Source organism: Lagopus muta, chromosome 1, assembly GCF_023343835.1.
Source record: "Lagopus muta isolate bLagMut1 chromosome 1, bLagMut1 primary, whole genome shotgun sequence".
Taxonomy (NCBI): domain Eukaryota; kingdom Metazoa; phylum Chordata; class Aves; order Galliformes; family Phasianidae; genus Lagopus; species Lagopus muta.
Window position 1 is genome coordinate 10,155,571 of NC_064433.1, and position 22,150 is coordinate 10,177,720.

Below are 22,150 nucleotides of genomic sequence, written 5' to 3' on the forward strand. Positions count from 1 at the left end.
ATCCAAACAAAAATTTAAACATGAAACACAAAAGAAACAACAAAAACCAGTCTTTTGGGTGAGTGGCTACTGGTACAATGTGCTCAGAGAGGTTTTGGAGTTTCCATCCTTTAAAATATTAAAAACTCAACTGGACGTGATCATGTACAAGCTGCGCTAAGTGTTCCTGCTTGAGCTGTAGAAGGTACTGTTTGCACCAGATCTCAAGCGATCCCTTCCAATTTCAGTTATTCTATGATTTTGTCAATTTGGGTACTGCAGGAGTCCATGGTTGGGATATCCTAATGGCATAAAGTGTCATGCACAAGCAGGGAAAGGGAAAAAGCACAATTACTTGAACTGGGAACAGCCACATGGAGCTCAGGCATCATAAGTTTTGCTTCATTGTTCCCTGACAGATGAAATCACCAAAAAACTTAACATATACCCATTAAAAAAATAAAAATAAAAAAATTAAACAATAATTTTCAGTATTTCTTGACTATAAAATAAATATCATGGTATATTGGCATACAATATGAGGTGTCAGTTTATTCTGTTTTTTTTTTTGTTTTGTTTTGTTTTGTTTTGTCTTTGTTTTTTTGTTGGTTTTTTTTTGCCATGCATTGTAATTTCTGTGCATTCTTCAGAGTATGTTACCAACTATGAGTGTTTGTATATAAATACTATTCTTGCCTTGGTGAAGTGTTTCTTAGAGCCTCTTACAAGATACATGCTCTTCTCTTTGACAGGTGGTTTTTTGGTTGGTTTTTTTTTTTTTTTTTTTTTCTTTACAGTCTTCTTTGAATTCATTTCATATTAATAGTTGACTATAAGACATTGAGGAAATATGAAACTTAAACCTCTAGGGATCTTACGACTCTTCACTACAAGGAGTCCATGGAAAATTAGCTGTTGAATTTTTATAGAATTCTAGTTCATTTGAAAAAGTAAGCAACATTTTCTGACAAATTTATGACTTGTCTGGTACAGACGGATTATTATCTAGCAATTATGCAGCTGGCTCCCATTCTGTACTCTCCTATTTATTTGCTTGACCAGGTTCTCTTTGGTCTGATTTTGAAAAGGGGAAACATAAATGGAAACAATGAAAATGGTTGAGTTTGAAACAGGGGGAATTTTTTATAGTTTATTAGAATGACTTTTCCAAGCTGGTGTTTTGTTTGTTTGTTTGTTTATTTTTCTTTAACTTCACCTTCTTTACGAGTTCTTGAAAACGTGAATTCCAACATCATGTCTGCTATCAATGTGCCACACAATGTTGAAGGCTCGCTGCTCCTCTCTGTTATCTTTAAAATGATAGAAATTGGCCATATTTTGTGAAAGCCTATCATGAAGTAGAAAAGCTGTCTGACAATCAGATAGTGTCTGTTCTGAGATTAAATATTTCTTGTAGAGAAATTATTAATTACTTGGTTAAGAATTTGGGGAAAGCTTAAGGTGTCCAAGTTAAAACAAATTGGATGTTGAGTTATCTGTAGATTACCAGGCTGACAGGTTGTGAGACTGGCTGTAGTGAGCCTTGAACACCCACGGAAAGCCCCTCTGCGCTGTGTTGTTGTTTTCATTTGGTGAGTTGCTTGTTTTGTTTGTTTGTTTTTTTGTTTTGCTTTGTTTTGTTTTCTGAGGATGAGCTCAGAAAGCAGTGATTTGCTGTACAGAGATGTCTGATCCTGGGCTGATCTAATAGAAAGTCATTGGATAATGGCCTCTTGGCACTACGTTAACTGCAGGGCAAAATGGAAAAACATATTTTCCAGATGAGATATTGATTTAGTAACATCTTGCTGTGCCTGCAATTACTGACATAGAAGTTACCATTTTCTGCTTTTTGAAGCAACTTGGTGTGTTATACCACAGCAACTTATATGCTCTAGCAGCTTCACATGGCTAAAACCTGTTTGGCTCAAAAAAACAAACTTGTTATCCAAAATACATATCAAAATTTAGAGAAAACATGAAATCACAATCAATCTTATTGAGATGTTTATTTTTTAATGTTTTTGTTTTTCTAACATGTAGGGGAAATGCATACTCTGGAAATTAGAAAATTGAACTGTTTCCTTATGATTTCTCCATCCTATTCTTATCATTATTATTAGTTGCTTTAAATAAGAGATTGGTTGTTTGTTATAGAAAAAAAAAAAAAAAACAGTTTAGATATTTTGAAATTTTTCCTTTTCAAAATATTTTTATTTGTCTGGTTTATCACATATAACTCCAACAAGCTTTTTTGGAAAAAAATAAGAAAGGCTTATTTGCTAGTTTGTTTTAAATTCTTTAAATTGTTTTAAATTGTCTTTACTTCATCTAATCTTGAAAAACTGCAAACATCCTTTTTTACCCACATGAAATACAGGCTGTTTGCTAACTGACATGAGAGCTTTGAAAGGCTAAAGATTCGCTTACACTTCATAATGTGGACAGAGGATTTTGTATTTAAGGCAGTGCAAAATGCGTTCTGAAAATGATCTAATGACAAATTTGTTTCCTTCATTAAAAAAAAAGTATATGTATATCATGAGAATATTTATGAAAAATCTTTGGGGCGTTTACATTGTAAGCTGGATTTTGGTATTACATATAAACAAGAAAATTCTAAGTCTTTCTAGGGGCCTCAGCTTTTTTATTTGGAAATGGTGTGTGCTTTTTCTCTTTTTAAATTGGAGGCATTTATGGCTAACACGATCAAAATGTTTAAAAAAGAGGACCAAGAAAAATAGTGGAAAGATTGTATCTTTCAGAGTGAAAGCATGTAATCAATCCTCCAGTCAGTTAGCAATGAATCAAGAAGCATTCTTCAAAAGCACTTTGGAGTATGGGTTTGTCTCCACTTTGTAAATTAGTAATGGGATTTGAGGTATCAGAAGCTTGATTGTTTCCATCTTATGGAAGGTTCTGAATGATTTCTCTCCGGGTGGCTTTTTGATACCTGACCTGACAAAACCTCTTTTTATCTACATAGTTATTTGAGATGCTAACATTTCGTAGAGATACTCAGGAAGTGCAGGAAAAGAGCTAAAATCTGATTTTAGCTAATTTATAAAATCAATTAAGAAGTGAGATAGAGAATAGAGAACTTCCTTTTCACTTTTCATTTACTATGTGTATGCTGCCACTGCTGAGTATCTTCAGATTTACTGTTTGGTTATATCAAGTAAGAAGTAGAACATATATATAAACATATAAGTATGTGTATATATATATATGTATGTATGTATATTTAAATTAGCTGTCAGAACATGCTGTTTAAATTGCATAAAAACAAATAGACAAAAGTAGGATGTTTCCTTACAAGACAAGAAAAGGCTCAAGTACTTGCATTTTTTTTCACAGTGTAAGTGTTCTCATCAAATATCACTAATCTTTTGCTTTGATGAATGAAAAAAATCTCTAAAATCCTTTTTTAAAAGAGAAGGGGAAAAAAAAAAAAAAACAACAACCCTCCTTGATTTGCAAAAGCATGTTTGTAAAGGTAATAATAAATGCATTAGTCAAATTCTCTCAGAAGCCCTGATTGACTGTTAATTTAGCTATCCATATCCCTTTCCTGTCATCCATAAAAGAGAGAATACTTCTTTAATAGTCTCTTTCTACACACTCATTCGAATTATTGTAGAGAACTCATTAAGCATTGAAACAAAACTTGAACAATCTTTTTAAGGCAGTAAACATACAGCGCACAGTTAGAAGTTCCCTCCAGCAACTACAATAAATATATATATATTTTTTTTTTGAGAGAGAGAGGGAAAATGAAATGGCTGTTTTAAATCTGACTTCATGTTGCAGTAATTTAAAAAGACTTTCGTTCTTCATATATTTTACTCTACTATGGTAGAACTGTGCATAACTGCAGTTACGCAGTGTTGTTCATCATTAAGAGAACATTCTTTCCCTAAATGCCTTAAATGGAAGTGTTTTGTATTTTGATAGAATTGTAGAATCCTTAGAGTTGGAAGGGACCTCTGAAGGCCATCGAGTCCAAATCCCTGCAATTAACAGGGATATGCACAGCCAGTTTAGGTTGCCCAGGGCCCGATCCAGCCTCAACTTGAAGGTCTCCAGGGACAGGGCATCAATCACACCTCCAGACAACCTGTTCCAGTGCCTCACCACCCTCACCACCTTTATCACCCTCACTATAAAATACTTTTTCCTTATATCTAACCTAAATCTACCCTCTTTGAGATTGAATCTACCATCCTTGAGCTTGAGGATTAAGTAACATTACATTTTAAAATCTCTGTGTTTATGTATTTGAGATGCAATTGAATTCTTCAGTACACAGAGCAATTCTTCTGCCTGATGAATACAAGGTGTTTGTTAGTTCGGTTCCATTCTGTTATAGTCACTGGTCATTAGTACCAAGGATTATAGAATCATAGAATCACAAGGTTGCAAAGGACCTATAAGATCATCTAGTCCAACCATCCTCCCATTACCCTTGCTATCATAAGCTACTAACGCATACCTCGTAGCTCCTCATCCAGATGCCTCTTGACCACTGGGTGGTCCTTGGGTTCTGTCTGTTGCCTGGGATAAGAGGCCACCCACCCCCTCATCACAGCGTCCCTTCAGGAGGTTGTAGAGTGCAGTGAGGTCTCCTGTGAGCTTCCTCTTCTCCAGACTGAACAATCCCAGCTCCTTCAGCCGCTCCTCATAAGACTTGTGCTCCAGACCCCTCACCAGTTTCCTTGCCCTTCTCTGGACACGTTGCAGCGCCTCAATGTCTTTCTTGTAGCAAGGGGCCCAAAACTGAACACAATACTCGAGGTGCGGCCTCACCAGTGCTGAGTAGAGCATTTCTAATGCAGGCCAGGAAGCCGTTGGCCCTCTTGGCCACCTGGGCACACTGTCAGCTCGTGTTCAGCCGAGCATCAAGCAACACCCCCAGGTCCCTTTCCCCTTTACAGTCATCCAGCTACTTATCCCCAAGCCTATAGCGCTGCATGGGGTTGTTGTGGCCAAAGCGCAGAACCCTACACCTTGCCTTGTTGAACTTCATCCCATTCATCTCAGCCCAGTGATCCAGCTATCTAGATCCCTCTGCAGGGCCTCCCTACCCTCAGGCAGATCAACACTACCTCCTAACTTGGTGTCATCTGCAAACTTACTGAGGGTACACTCAATCCCCTCATCTAGGTCATCAATAAAGATATTAAATAAGATGGGACCCCTGGGGGACCACTTGTAACAGGTTGCCAGCTGGACTTAGCTCCATTAAACACCGCCTATTGGACACAGCCCTCTAGCCAGTTCCTTATCCAGAGAAGGTGTACCTGTCCAGGCTACAGGCAGCCAGTTTCCCCAGGAAAATACTGTGAGAGACCGTGTGAAAGGCTTTGCTGAAGTCTAGGTAGACTACATCAACAGCCTTTCCTCCCTTTACCAGTCTGGTCACCCAGTTGTAGAAGATGAGGTTGGTCAAGCACAGCCTGCCTTTCATGAACCCATGCTGGCTGGGCCTGATCCCCTGAATGCCATGCACATGTCTTGTGATCTCACCCAAGATGATTTGCTCCATAACTTTCCCTGTTCCCGAGGTCAGGCTGACAAGTAGTTGCATCTCAGTGAATGAGATCAGGCTTTGCTTGCTTCCCACATGTACAGTTCCAAGTTTATGAATTCCTATTGTTGTTGAGATACATTTTGCTGCAATTTAAAAACAAGGGAACCTTGAATTTTCCTGAGGTCCTGAAGTAATTTACTTCTACTTAGGGTGATTTTACTGGATTGATTAAGTATATGGCAGAAGAGCCTCATTGGAAGCTACTGTTTAAATAGTTCAAATGTCTACCAATTTATACTGAATAATTAATTTTCTTCATAACAGTCAATCTAATCTTTTTATTGCTGTTTGATCAGTAATTATTGATAGTCATACAGCATAATCGTTGTGTGCTACAGGTGCTGCTGTGAGTGAAGGTACAAATTTAGTGTAGTGATATTCTTTCCATATTCCAATATTTCTAGGAAGGTAGAGAAGCAAAAGAGACTATCTTCTGTAGACCTTCGGATTCTCTTCAACGTTCAGTTTCTTTTTCATCTGCATCCCTGTTCCTGGTATCCTGTTTAACATGCTGGTTTGTGCGAATGGTGTCACCTTCATCTTCTTGTTCTCTACTTGAAATAGAAATTCTAAATACTATTTCAGTGGAGTTGATTCATTATTTCCTGACTAGACTTTAAGTTCATTAAATCATCTGTTTTTTCTTAATTTCCTTATTTTGTTTCATTTTGTTTCTTCTGACCTTTTAATATGTGATTCAACTCAGCAGATAGCTAACTGTTCACTCACCCTTTAAGTAGAGTGGGGGGGACAATTGGAAAAAAGGTAAAACTAATGAGTTGAGATGAAGACTGTTTAATAAGACAGAAAAGGGAAGGAAAACAATAATAATGATAAAAGAACATACAAAACAGTGATGTGTAGTGCAGTTGCTCACAACCCACTGACCTATGCCCGGTCAGTTTGTACAGTGGCAGATCTCTGGGTCAGCTCCCCACTGTTCATCATGACACCATACAGCATGGAATATCCCTTTGGTCACCTGTCTTAGTTCTGTCACTCCCACCTCCTCGTGCACCGCCGCCTCCCTTGCTGGCAGGACAGAATATGAAGCTGAAAGGTCCTTGGCTATGTATGAGCACTGCTCAGAAATAACTAAAAGATTGGTTTGTTATCAACCTTATTCTCATCTGCAATTCAAAACATAGCACCTTACCATTACTAGGAAGAAAATTAACTCTATCCCAGCCAAAACCAGAACACATAAAATGAAGTATTTTGTGATCACCCTCCCCTGAAAACATTCCTGTAAGAAGCAATTTTGCAGAATTCAAGTGCATCTTTTAGGAGGCAGCTTCCTCTCTACTTTCAATCTATGCTGTGTTTAACAAATGATACTGTGCCTAGTTACTGTGACCATTTAGCAAAGTCTGTCTTCTGAGTGAAAATATCTGAATCTTCTCATTAGCTTTAGATTTTGTGATAAGTACGTGAGACATATCAGTACCAAGAAAGTATAATTTTTACTGCTTCCTGTTTATTTTATGTGGAGTTCACTCCACATGAGATTAAACTCAAACATGAGATTAGTGCTTTTAACAGGCCTAAAGAATTTCCATCTGAGGCTTTGCAAAAAATAAAATGTCCTGATTTAAATACGTGTGTATTTTCTCCAGAGATACAGCACCACAATAGAGCTTCACATTCTTTTGCTCCAGTCTGCGTTCTGTTGTGTGATCCACAGTGTTCAATTCCTTCTTCTTTACCAGATGGTTTAATTCGTCCAGGATTTGTTCCAAATACTGTAATTATGACACAGATTTAAATTTTTATCCCTTAGCAGAATTGATGTATAGATGCTAATGTCCTGGTTGGTACTTCAAGATGTTTCTCTTGAACATTGCTGCGCTTCTCTCCTTTATTCGTTTTTGTTTTGTTTTTACATGAAGCGTTGTCTTAGTACAAGTGGTTTTGTATCTTCTCCCTTCTATATGAAACCTTACGCCAACTTTGACCTTACTTTCCTCATTATTTCTGTGGAAACTCCTGAACTCTTTACTGATGCACAATCATGTATATACTTTCAATGTTTATTGTTCTCAGACATCACAAAAATTCAGTGACAGTTTTCTGGGCCATTTTTATTTGCTATGGACAAGATTCCTTTCTGAGGATTACATGTGCTTCCACTTCTTTAAACTGCTTTATTACTTGAACACTCATTTGATCTATGAGAAGGAGGTCCAAGCTGAATTATTTATATGAAAAACAAAGAGTAGCCTCTCCCTTTCTGTCTTTGGAATCTTCTTCAATGGTTCCCAGGAGACAATACCTGCCTGATTTCTGATACTTTACTTGTAATAAGCCTGTCTGTTTTCCTTATTACTGTTTTCCTAAAGGCTTCTTCTTGTGCTGGTGTGATTTTCTGGTCTTCTGTCTCCCACTCTTTCAACTAAATGTGCATCATCCTGACATCTCTCTCTCAAATATTGAAAGAAATAATGTCTTAGGCAGTCTCTGAGGAATTATAGTATCAGCTTCACCTTTTGAATTGGCAGCCAGTTTCACTTTTGTTTTCATTATTTGCCATGGCTTGTTTTTCCTTTGTAGCTTTGAAGACGTCAAATTTACTGCAGCTTTTTAACTAGGTAGTCTTTCTCTGCCTTGTTTTCTTTTGTCTTGTTTTGTTTTCAGTTCATCCACTGATTGCCCATGGATCACTCAGGTCTTTGATTTAGCTGCTCTGGTACAAGCAGTTTTATGTCCAGAGTCATTTTTTTCTACCTTCCATCATCCCCTCAGATTTCTGCCTGACATTAGTTGCTGTTCTTGCTGATACTTCCAGTCTTTATTTTTTCTCAACCAGGAGTTCTCACTGAGTACTTTCTGCACATACATGTCCATAGAGGTAACACATGTATTATTTCTATCAGAAACAAATTTCAGAAGCATATATACTGCAAAATTCCTTCTTTGGTCTCTCCATTGTTTCTGTCATATATTTCAGGTTTAACAAAACTATTGTAACTGACAGCTGCTTTTAACATAGACAGCAGGAAGAAAAAACACATAGAAGAGATCTCACTGTCTTTACAAATTACACATCAACTGTCTGTTTTATGAGTGTAAAGTAGCTGAAACACTTATGATTTTCATTAAACTAACTCATGCTGTCCACTGCAAATATATGCAGTTGTTTCAAGAGATTATACCATGCTTTCCGTTTTCTATATATGTACACAGATCACTTATGAAGAAAGGAAATTCCACTTACAATAACTGGAAATGCGGTGACTTAGAAGCAACAGTGATTTAACTTTATCAAAGGGAAGAAATTGTCTTTTATTCCTTACTGCATATTCAGTTGTAATGGCAGATTTTTTTTATAAATAACATTGTTCACCGAGGCTAAGTGGAAAATTGGGCCAAAAGGCCTTCTTCATTACTACTTTTAGTATAGAAATTAATGCTTTCAGATTTCACTATAGAAGGATCAGTCTGACTGTACAAAATGCTTGCTATTACAGCACATCTGTGTAATAAATGTTCAAACAAGATAATTTTTCCATTTAGAGCAAAAGCATCTGAATATTCTTACTGTAGTCTGTTCAGCACTTTTTTTTTTCTTACCAGAATTGCATCATCTGGAGGTTCCCTTTGATCACATCTTGATCATCTTGTCCTTTTCTTTTTTTTTCTTCATGTATGTCTTTGTTTCTTTTTTTATACTTTCAATAAATCTCTGAATTTATTCTGAAAGAATGTTGATTGAAATGGCTTTGTGTTTATGTTTCAGTGGTAAAAAATTTTGCTTCTGATATTTCTGTGCAGGTGCAGGATTTAGAACCTGTGTATATGTACATGATCCCTGCGTTATAAAATAATGACAATTTGAGATGCCATTGTGTAGCCTGAGGTCGACAAAGAGATGGATACTTAGGAGGATTTGAACCAATTTTTGCTAGCATATTAATACCAAAATGAACTTTGCTGTCAAATTAACAATGAAGAATGTTTGCTTGAGTATTTCATTTCATAACACTAATATGGACAAGAACATTTGGAAATAAATCTGTAAGTATGTCATCAATCATAAAGATTGCATTGATAGAGTATCCTTTGAAAATTAGCTAGACAGCTTCTATGGCTTTACCATTAAAAAAATATTTTTAGTGGGTTTTAGGTCTGTGCCATATTTTCTGGTAAATGTTTCTAGTGTTGCCCAGGAAGTCATTCCTAACGTTGCGTCACTGTGATTAATTACTTTCCAATTACTTCTAATTAAATATAATATTATAATTGTATAATTTATTATATATAAATAATTATACTATAAACATAATAAAATATAGATTATATAATATATAGAATATGTTATATATATGCTATCCATAGATAGTGTATAGATATATATAGGTAATATAGAGACAATATATATTATCATGTATATTATGTATATATTATATAATGCATATATTCATCTATATTAATAGATAAATCAAAATAATTAACCTATTTGTACCAAAATTCAGTTGTGCAATTTGATTGCACACATATAAACTCAGCCTCACAACTATTAAGTTTTCATTTATCTTTACTCTTAACACACTGTTTGATTTGAAGACTGTCACAGATCACAGAATCACACAGAATCACAGAATCACCCTGGTTGGAAGGGACCTCAAGGATCATGTAGCACTGTCAATTTTTGTTGTAAGAATTGAAGGATATCACAGAATCATATGATCCAAGTTTGCTGAGAATTTAGGACTTTAGTATTCTCTGAACAAAATCAAGAGTGAGTTTTAGGATTATGCTTAGTAGTTAATAAGAAGGTTGAAATCAAGTGTTTATAATGCTTTTAGCTGTAGAAATGCTGTAATTTGAAAAAAGGCAGAGGAGTATTGAAATGATTATGTCAATACAAAAATGAGCATGATACATTTGAAACTGATAAGGAAGTGGAAAGCTGTTCCTTTTAAAAGATCAATATGAAAAAAATCAGTAGAAGCTGACAAGAGAATTGAAAGCTCTTTGCTTGAATAAGATGAATATAAAATAGGTAAAATCAGTAGGAATAGAATCTGACAAGTAAGTGAAAGATTGTTGCTTGCATGAGTTCAATAAAAACAAATACGATGCAATCTGATATTTTAAAAAATGGAAGTATTTTTTATAAGTTTTTATATAATTGCCTCAGAGAAATCAGGGTGTGTGATAATATATCTGAAGAATATTACTATTATTATTTTACTTTCATTGTTCCAACTCATGCAGATACGTTATTTGTTTATCTTCTGTACACACACACACAAAAAAAAAAAAAAAAAAAGTGTAGGGTTTTTAAAAAGTGTGGGTTTTTTTGGTTGTTTAATTTAATTTTATTTTTTTTAATTACTGAAAATCACAGGAAGATGCTAAGGAATTAAAGGCAAATAAATGTGTTTTGATGCCGGTATTTTGATATAGAATATTGCCTTCATCTTTGGCATCTTTGGCTACCTTTTCAGTAGCTACTGCATTCTCCTGTGTGATTATCACAGCAAGTTGTCAGGTCCTTGCATTAAACTCAACATCTGGTCTCTCTTCCTATGGATGATGGATTCCACTGTACATCCGTGGAAGTTTTTCTGCAATAATTTTCTGCTCTCATTCTTTTTTACCTGGAGCAGTATTTATATATGTATGGCGTCCCAAAGAGGTTTTTTCCCTCTTTCTCCTCCTGAATAATGACAAATACAGGAGCCTGCAGAATCAGGGAGGGAAATAAAAGGTTTTGCTTTCCCATCCAGCCATGAATTCCAAGTAGATGGGCACTAACAGAACAAATTTTCAAACGTGGGTACCTGTTGTCCTTGTCTCTATCTACATATTTAGCACACTAAATTCATACGTATCTTCCCAGAAGTACACAAAAGATTGTAAAACCGAGCTCTGGGGCTCAGTTTCACCCCAAAGCACAGCAGCTTCCTCACTGGTACAGTTGAGCATACAATTGTGAATGCTCACAACTTGGTTTCTTGTCACTTTCTCTCAGGAACTGAAAGTCATGTCCATTTCACTTCACTTACTCAGTGGAAAAGAATTATTCTTTGCCTTTTAATTGTCCCTTTTCTTTGTTTCCACTTGATTTTTATTTCACAACGTTATGATCTTTTTGGTACAGCATGTTACATATTTGGTAGTGATTATGTACTGGATTTGGTGGGGTTTTTGACTCTTCTGCAAGCACAAATAATTCCAACTGTTGTATTGATCACTTCCCTGTGCAGTGCAGGAGTTTTATTATTAATTTAATGCAGGCCACGATTCACTCCAAGAGTGGAAATCAGCCCAATAGCTTAGAACTGGGAATGTGTATTTTGTTCCTCATGAATTTAATGAATTTAATTTTGTGCATTAAATAAAAATATATTTTTTTCTTCTTTTAAAGGCACAAGCCAAGTCTTTATTTTTAAGAATAAATAGCAAAGCCTTCAGAGAGAGGAAACCTTCTGTTTGTATAGGCAGCTAATGTTTGACTTAGACCTTTCTAGCATGCTGTAAACTTTCCCTCTTTAAGAGAAAAAGGTTTAATTAATGTTACCTTTACATAACCTACCAAAAAAAAAAAAAAAAAAAGACAAAAAAAAAAACAAACCCACATGAAAATCAAGTTCAATTACCCATCAAGATGCTGTACCTATAATGGTGTCATACTGCAGAATTTCTATTTTATTTTTATGTTCTGCTTCCAAGAAGTCTGTAAGCCAGATGCTTGTGGGACAGATGGTTCATATGGTGAAGGGAGGGGACATTTTTGAGTAGCTGATTTTTAGAAGATATTTATTCTCATAAAATTTCTGTCATTACAAATTTCTCCAGAGTGAAGACTGTTATGCGTCCTTTGTCCAAAAGCAACAACAATAACAACAACAACAACAACAACAAAAATTTCTTTTTTCTTTTTTTTTAACTCTACATAATTGTCTGAAATTGTCAGAACATTGACAACGAGCAGTGGTTGTCACATCTGAACCTGCTCAGTTAACAAAACAGGTTTTATCTCATCATCATTTTTCTCACGTTTCTTGCTTGTGCATTGTATTCCCCTCACACTCAGTGTGTCTTGGATTTCTGCTGCCAGATATGCATTTAGATAGATTAAGCCTGCCTGCTATTCATTAATATTTCATTTATATAGGGACTAGATTAGAATCCCATTACCCAAATCCACTGTGTTATTTTAATATTTATAAAAATTCCCTAAAACACACAAAAATCATTATGTTCTATATAGAACTTTCAAATAAAATAGGTATATAATATAAAATTTATAATACAATAACATGTGTAATATATATTTTCATAATATTATGTTGTTAATAATACTAGATTATATAGAGAGCATACATATTTGTATTTTCTATATATGTATGTACATATATAATAAAAATATATTTACAGGTGGTTTGAAAGCACTTAATATTCATTAATGAAAAATGACTTCCAATTGGAGAAAATTTACTTCCAATTCTTGTGCTTCAGTAAGTTTGTATAAAACTTCATTGCTGGAGATTACTATAACTTTTTAAAGGAGCATTTTTATTTGTAACGAAGCTCGGGAATAGAACAGGAAATTTCTTTTAGTTGCCAAATCTAATTGATAATTTGTCCAAGTCATTCTTTTAACAAACTAGTTTAACTTTGTCTTAAATTATCTCTTCTATAAGCCATTCTAAGATCTTCCTCTCTGAAAGAGATCTCTTAATTTCCTGCTTTAAATTAATAACAACTAGCTGATGCCCATTTTTTGTTGTGCTATTATCATCCTTAGACTTGCATATTCTTTTTAGAATTGATCTTGCTTTCTGATTCAACATCATTTTTGTAGGTGAAATCACTCAAAATCTCATCTCCTTTCAGAAGACACGTTTTCTGTTACCTGTTTAAACTTTTTTCAGTTACCTTATTAAACTTTTCCAGTACTTTGTACTTTATAATTCATCTCTTGGCTTAACAGAGAGAAGAAACTGAGTTTTCTGGACTATATATCAAACTTTCTTTATGCTATTACATTAAAATATACCTATTTTTGTTGGATCTGCTTACTCTTTCCAATTTGCCATGACTGGCTACAGAACAGAAGGAATTGTTGTTGATGGGAAACATTACTGTTGCAAGAAAAACTGAAAAATGTGTAATAGGTAGTTACATATGTGACAGCATCCATTTCTGAATAGTGTTTTCAGACTGTAAGTACTGTAAATTATATTTTGAATGATTAAAATAGTTAAAATATGCTACAGACAGTGTGGGAGAGAACATTTTTGCATGAGTTGAATGTCTTTTGTGTCCTTTCCTTCTCACTTTACACTGCTGTAGTTCAGGATTTACTAATCTCGCGCCTTTGAAGTCACCTGTAAAAATTGATAATAGTAAAAAAAGGAGGAGCTGTAGTTACTTTTCTAAGTTTGTTCTGTTTTTCGTCTTAGTCTCTTACACTGGTTAGCTCTGCAAAATCCAAAATTCCCCTATCTCTCCTCTATCAATTACGTCTTTCATCTTCTGTGTTTTCTTATTCTCTTTCCAGAGGAAAAAAAAATGAGAGTATTGTATGATTGTTAGCATTGGATGTATCTCAATTTTCAAATACGTGCTGGATATTAGAAGAAGCTAGGTAAAAGCCAGTGTTCATCTTTTGTGACTTCTAAGATGCACAGACATTAATATAAACAATATGTTGCAATATATTAATAGGAGTGTCTTTTTTTTATAACAGCATAAATAACTTGTTTAGAAACTATGAGTTTGTACTGAACGTTTTACAACTCAATATTACATTAACTCTCTTTAGTTGAGCTATAGTGGATGCTTATTTTACTGACATTCTTGTTTCCTTCTCCTGGGCATTTCTTCTTTAATGAGCTTTCAGTGTGATGTTCTAGCTATCAGCATGCGGTGGCTAAGCCAGTCAGCATACATCATATGACACTGCCAATTAATTTTCTTGATTTGACACAGACACAACAGCATGCTAGACTTCACTGACTTCTTTAAAAAATTATATATAGAACTGCCTAGGACATAATATCAGATATCTAATGGGGAGCAAAGAAATTGTTCATTGAAAGAAGAATTCCATGGCATTTATTCATTTAAGCTTTTAATTAAGAGTGTAAAATACATACTCTGTAAAATTACCTTTTAGCAATCTTAAATGCCAAAACTATTTGATTTCATTGCTATTACACTTATTAAAAAATATACTTCAACATTTTATTTCTTAAGCATGATTGAGTGAATATTCTGAACAATTCTAATTATCCAGTAATTTAAAGTTAAATTATGATAGGAAATACAAATACTGTTTTCAAGTCAGGAATTTTTAACTGATCTATATATAAGAGATGAAGCAGAGCAGCACTGAAAATAATGACCTACCTAATTGGTCACCACTGAAAAGAATGAAAAGAATACAATTCCTCTTCATTTCTTAAATGTGTGTTTTGATTTTCTTTTTGATTGAAAAAAAAAAAAGACACATTCTTTTTCTATCTGTTGTTCTTTACCTTTCAAAGTATGCAATTAATTTCTAATATTGTTGCACAGAGTACTGTCATCATCAGAGAGATGCTTTCAAAACTAAATAAAGGTTGCTGAATGTGTACAACTAATTTGTCAGAGTTGGTGTTCTGGAGATACATCTTGTAGATTCATATTCCTGTGATCCATGTATGCAGCGAACACTGTGGATAGCAGTGCAACCTCTGGAGCTCTAATTTATTTGCAGAAAGATATGGAATAAAATGGTCCCCAGGTCTCAGATGTTTTTATTATTATTCTCATTTAACTGGCTTCTCATAATCTGTGAAGTTGTTTGGTTGTTGTTGTTTTTAATGACCCTTTGAGCAGAACAGTTTCCTATGGTATTCTATGGAAAGCCTAAGCATCTAAATTCAGATTTCTGATTCCACTGAGAGGACTAGTTACCTAGGAGACAGTATTCATGTTGGAGCCATTGTAATCTTTCCTTTGCTCTTGCCTATTGCTCATGTTGAGCTTTGCAAGAGAGACATAGCATACACCTCAATTTCAAGTACTGTAGCTTAAGTTGCTGTCAGACTAGATTTTCAAATGACTGTATTTGGGAATTATCTAGAAAATATGTGCTTGATCAATGCAAACATCTAATTAAAAATAAGCTGGAAGGAATTTAATCTTGAAAGAATGAGTGTTGTGCTGTCACTACTTTTTTCATCCAAGAGGCAGAATTAGGTGTGACTCTATGAATAAAATTAACTCCTTCTCAGACAAAATCCTGAGAAAAACATAGGTAATAAAAAAGACAGTCTGTACAGACAACAGAAGTTCTGAAATATCTGTATAGCATGTCTACAGACAGAAACCTGTGTGTCCATGTAAGTATACAAAAATGTGCTTTTGCAAATATATTCTCCCAGTTATAAATACCATAAGATTGGGCTGCAAATATGTATTTCATTCATAAGAATAACTAGTGGGTATTATTTTCAAATAAACTTCGAGTTTATTTGAGCCAACTTCATTAAATAGGACATGGAACTGTAATAGTTGCCATACACTAAAAGACAATTAGTGGTCTGTAGAAGCAGTCCCTTCTGTTCTCCCTTGGATACGTGTAGCTGCCTCAACAGGGAGCAGCATTTGACACATTTTCTGATATAGTAAATAGCTCTCAGGCTTTTCAAATAATGTTATACTCTGCCCTGTATGCAGTCCAGGGCCTATATATTGAATAAATCATCAGAAGTGTATTCCAGTTCTTTTAAAGAGAGAGCAGTAGTGCTCTCACATTATTATTGATTGCATTTGCAGAGGAAAATTGAATCCATTCCTTGTCAAGGCCCCTAAACCTCATGTGATAAAGAAGAGGGAAAAGTGAGAAGATAGATGGATCTCATTGGAATTAAGAATGATGGTTTTTTACTGTGCAATGATTAATTTTATTTTTCATCTTGCCAGTATCAAGTGAAAGGTAGCAGTTGAAGTACTTAGCAGAAACAATCTTCATAGACTTCTTTTAGCAGAATTAGAAATAAAGTTATTGGAGAGTTGTCTTAAAGTAGACTTTCTGCAAATTATCAGTCAAAAGCTCTTCCCCATATGAATGTTATCTCAAAAAGAAACCTTTTCTTCTGGTCTATACAGCATCTCAATGGGTGTGACTATAACACGTCTGAATATTTTGTTTTACTATGTTTCTTTTTAAATAACAGAAAAATAAGTGAAATTCTCTCTTCTATTAATGAAGTCAGAATAAATCTATTTATTTCAAATCAAGATATTCTGATGATTGGTATGGCCTCTACAAAGAGCTAGTCAAAGTCATGCTCTATTAATTTTTATGTGCAAATTAAGAATCATATTTTAGTATGAGCCATTTGAATGGCTTTGTTCGAGTTGCAGGGTTTTGCTTTCTTTTCTTTAGATGGCATGTTTCAAATCCTTTGCTATAGGCTTGTAAACAGTGTCAAGTGATAGTGGTTTTAAATTGCCTCTCACCAGAGGTATTGCAATAAAAATGTAGGGGATCTGATTTGCAGCTTGTCTTTTGAAATCCAGAGTGTACCTTTAGCAGAAGCAGAAGAGTAAAGTATGATGTGGAAAACAGAGAAATAAATGATTAAATCTAAAATTCTCAGCATCCTTTTCCTTATTTACTGTTCACTGTTCACCATTAGTTAAAACAAATACGAGTGCATTTCACACAAGTATGCTAATAAAAGTATATATATATATATATCATATATATCTTGAATTAAGGGAGCAAGTTTTAATTACAGACAGCAAACTGTTTCAGAAGTAATTGTTTTAATGATCACACTATCAGCTATTTACATAACAATTCCACCAAATAAGTTATTGTGTCTTCGAGGCACATACTATTAGCAGTCTTTTCCTCTGTATGTCTGTTTGGATGTTCTCTTCTTGTTCTCATGTTCAATTCCACATCATTATTCTTGTTTTCTTTCCAGCTTGGTGTGATTTTTTTCTTAGATTTCTTTAGGATGTTTTATTTGCCTCTGGGAGAAAATTGTTGAGGAGGAGGAAAGGAAAGGTGGAACGTGATCATAAAACTCTTTCTTTGAATTGTAAGATACACCAGTATATTACAAATAAAATCTGGGCAGTCATATTTCTTGCTTTATAGCCTAATCTACACAAATCTAATAAAATGCTGAAATTGTTTGTTTCAGTTTATCCATTCTTCTGTACTTTGGTACTGCGGTACTTTGGTATTTTACTAATTGTAGATTCTCAGTTTCTCCTTTTTTCTGTAAGCGTGTATTTTAGAAGCATACTTTTACATATGTGTATATGTGCACATGTGTACATGTGTGTTCAGGTTGATAAATTTCTATTACATGTGTTTGTATGATTTCAAAGACACTGCAGCAATATTTGTAAATGTATAATAATAAGGTATTATATCTTAATATTGCATATAGTTTATTTATTAGTGAGGTTATCTGAAGGAAATCTCTTTGGAAATACTGTATTCCATTTCATATGTGAAGGAACTGCTTCCAGACGTGCATAGCTACCAGTTTAGAAAAGCAATTATGACCATCAATAACTTTTTTTTTTTTTTTCCTGATTGAATGTTTTACTGGGGTAGGGTGAAAAATTGGCTGCCAGATTTGGGGATAGAGGCTGCAGCAATTTAAAGACAGATCACAAGGCTAAAGAAATGCATTGGCTTCCATTGTTTTGGGGGTAGGGAGTCCATGGAGGGCACTGAAACCTGAATGTTTTGTCAGATATGAAAGAGGTAAGAATTACTATCACCCATGTGCCTTAAGTACCCTGTGTTCTAGCACCCTAAATGCCATTAGGAACAATTGACGTAGGCTTCCAGTGTGCCAAGTACTCTGTAAATCAAGTGAGGAAACAACAAAAATCAGGTGCAAAAGGAAATCCTTCTGAGTCAGTAAATGGCAAAGCTTCTAATGACTTCTTTGAGACACTTCTGAAATTAAGACTGAACAAAGAATGAACTCAGAAAAAAGTTTATGTATGTTTTTTTTTTAATTATTTTTTATTTTTTATAGTAGATCTAACTGGTTCTGAAAGAGATAGTTGAATAGCAACCATTCTAAAATGATTAGCTTCTCATAATACCTCAGGGAATTATTCCTCTTTTTCAAGTAAATAAATATTTTTATAATTAACAAAGAGACAAGTATAAATTTTATTGTTTACAGGGAATCTCAAGAGCTGGAAATCTAATCTGATATTTCTATAAACAGATGTACTGTGAGGGAGCAGTATTACCTTAAAAATCCTTTGAAAAACAGACAAATGTTTCTGCCAATCACTGGGTGTAGCAGTTTTCTCTTTAACGTTTGATAATAAGCCTATAAAATTTAATGTTACAATCTCATTTCTCTAGTACTTGTAACAAACTCATTTTCAAATTGTGCTGTCAAGTGTTAACTTTTAATCTATCCTTATTCTTATTTCCATGGGCTAGAATGTAAATCCACATGCAGAAATTTCTACTGTAGTGCCACTCGTTTCTGTTAAACGTGAACTGTTTTTATTTCCATTTGACTTGCCCGTTTGCAAGACATAAAAATTCTTTCTTGTATGCAATATCATACTGCAGGAAAAGCCTAAATTACAGTCTTGCCTGGACTTTAGGTGATCATACTTAAAAATGTGAATAGTCTTGTTTTTACCTTTACTGAAAAACTGACCCAGCTCATAAATATTAATGTTCACACTGCTGATCTTTCTATAAATAATCACATCTGTAAGTATGAATAATTTGTTAGCATGCAATAATGAGTGTATGAGAATCCCACTTTAACTGCAATTCAAGTACTTTTTTTTTTTTTTTTTTTTTTTTTTTTTTCCATAGAACCACCTGAAAGCATCTGTTTGGACAGGGAGAGCTTTGTGAGCTTTTGTAAAAAACATTCTAATTGCAGTGTTCTGTGATTAATAAAAACATAACTTTATATGCATTTGTATGACTACATTTACTTTTTTTGACAAGAAGGTGCAACTAGAGTAACATCTTATAAAATATTTTTTAGAAAACATTACATGAATAAATTAACAGCCATTGCTTACAAATAATTAAATTGGAAGAAGGGAATATGAGGAATTCTTAACTGATAAACAACTATAAAAGGATTAGAAGCTTTTTTACCTTCCATAATAGTTTAGCTTGCTTTTTTTATAGTCAGTGTAACTTTTTAACTTGGAAATGTGCTTTATCTTTGACAGCAACAATAGTGTTAAATGAACTCAATTGGACTGCAGCATTGGATGATGTATTCAAGCGGAACAGAGAAGAAGACCCTACTTTGTTATGGCAAGTTTTTGGTAGTGCAACTGGCCTCGCTAGGTATTACCCAGGTAACTGAAGTCTCCTTGAGTACTGTCCTACCCTACATACTGCCTTAAAAAATCTGAATTATGTAGAAAAAATATAAGGTAGCTAAAGATTAGTTTCTTATATAGGTGGGATTTCTGTTAAGCAGAAATAACTCAAAGGCTTTTAAGTTATTCTGGCATAAAGTTAGTATGAGAAGGAGGGAAATGGAGATTAAATAACTGAGTAGTTGTGTTGTTCAGAATAAGAGAAACAGAAGATTATGGACTTTGAAAAATAGAACAGTTCAATCTTGATTTTGTATTGCTTTCTGTATAGTGAGTAAAAACATGGTTAAGTATTTGTTAAGAGTGATTTTGTACCTGTCTAGCTTTGAAAATATCAACTGACTAGACAGGTAATCTTTATGATTAAAGTCAGTGAAAATACAATTACACCATGCTTATGTCATGCAGAATTCATGATCTTGAACAGTTATGTGTTTACTATCGGAGCTAAGGTCGGCAGATAGTACTTGATTATTTCAAATAGTACCTTTTCCACCTGTCAAATAATCGTGTCAGTGAAACACAGAAATTTATTTAAACAGGTGTGTATTTTACCGAATTTTGATCATCTGTACCCTTAATTTGGTACTTGATGAACACTACCTCATGGAAAGCTTTGTTTTATGGAACCACAAACTATGTTACTGCTGTTCTTGTTAGATGCTGTTATCAATAACAAAATAATGTTCTCACTCCATGAGACAATTGTATCTAATGTCTTATCTCTTTTACTTACTACTGGTTAAGGAATACTTTTGAGATCCTTTTTCTTCTGATTATGCAGTATTGTTGCTGCTTATGAAAACGAGATTATGCTAAAGATGTGACTATGATTAGCACAACTGCTGACATTGGTAGAGAAAGTGCCTTAGGCTAGTTTGCAGGAAGAAATATATCATAGCACTTGAATACTGTTTGTTTTCTCGTGCTAGATACTGATGAAATAAATACAGTGAGATGTTGCAGAAAACATAATATTGAAAATGTTAATTTCATGTTTCTTGATTTTCTAAGGTTCCATCTCACAGCTTTCCATATCTGTTAGTACTGTGTTTGGGATCACTATTATTACCACTTACCATATAGTGATGTTTTCCAAGTGCTGAAAAAGAAATATTTCTAAAATACGTATCTGTGGCAATCTCTGTGAAATTAGTTTTTCAAGTATAAGATTTTCACATCTGTTGAAAAGCATATTATTGTATTTAGCAAGCCTGACTACTTCAGATGTTCACCAACATAATGCAGCTTCAGAATCGTTACATATTTGTCCTTAGAGTGCCTTTGAAAGACTATTTGAAAGACTTTGAAAGCTTATTTTCCCAATTTTGCATGTAGATAAGATACTTGTACATACTCCATCTAAACACAAATTTATATTTACTGTTCACTTACTGCTTAGTCTATAGCCACATGCTTAAGTTTTTATTAGCTTCCTAGTCATATCAGAAGATAACTTCATAAATCTTTGAGTAATTTCCTGATCTCTAGATTTTGTACACCCAAAAAGTATTCTGGAGCAGTTTAACATTCCTCAAGTTGGACGTGTTGTTCTGTGCAACTTCTTCCCACTTCCTTCCATTTATAGTTCAAATGGTAATCTGCTTGGTTTTTAGATTTTTTATTGGGAACAGTTATTCACATCTCTCTGTTCCTGTAAACTGTTTTTCTCAGTTTGAAGACTTATCTGACACATATAAATATTCTGAAAATGAAATCAGGTTTCATATTCTAGAAGAGATGTCTTTCACATTAGATATTTGAAGATGATGTTATGAATTGTCTGCTCATTATGAAATGTGTTATATCCATTCAGTATTACCTCTCTTAATAAACAATCAGTCTTTGGTGCCTCTAAGCTGTGGAGAGATTCTTCAGTCACAGGTATCTTGAGATGTTTTTGTCCAATAATATGTTAAGTGCTTGAGTAATTAGCTAGATAGTGCATCACTTTCATCTTCTGTGGGCTTTTAGCCTGTCCTTGTCGCCATAGCAACCAGCAACATGAAGGGGTTGTTGTGAAAGGCCCCATCCATGAAAAATGTGTGTAAAATACTTCAGAAATGCTATGGAAATTAGACTTTTTTTGCATATATCCCTTTGTTTCCTACAAGTATTCTATAATAGGTGCTGTTGTGGATTCCTCTATCGTCACATACAAGATATTATATTATTTTCAGTTGTGCTTTGTCTGACTCTCCAGAATATTTGTACTCCCTTGTCTCTACC

The 22,150-nt window shown here is 34.2% G+C and overlaps 1 protein-coding gene across 7 annotated transcripts in view; it reads left to right on the top strand.

Annotated features, from left to right (window-relative positions):
• CACNA2D1 (calcium voltage-gated channel auxiliary subunit alpha2delta 1) overlaps positions 1 to 22,150 on the top strand; it is a 356,904-nt gene that overhangs the window by 229,099 nt on the left and 105,655 nt on the right. For all 7 annotated transcript variants that reach the window (XR_007374551.1, XM_048933427.1, XM_048933422.1 and 4 more), the window contains exon 7: positions 19,766 to 19,897. Coding sequence is in view for 6 of the 7 variants with exons in the window: in XM_048933427.1 (XP_048789384.1) it covers positions 19,766 to 19,897 (132 nt within the window). In the remaining variant the exon portion in view is untranslated. The remainder of the gene's footprint in view (positions 1 to 19,765; positions 19,898 to 22,150) is intronic.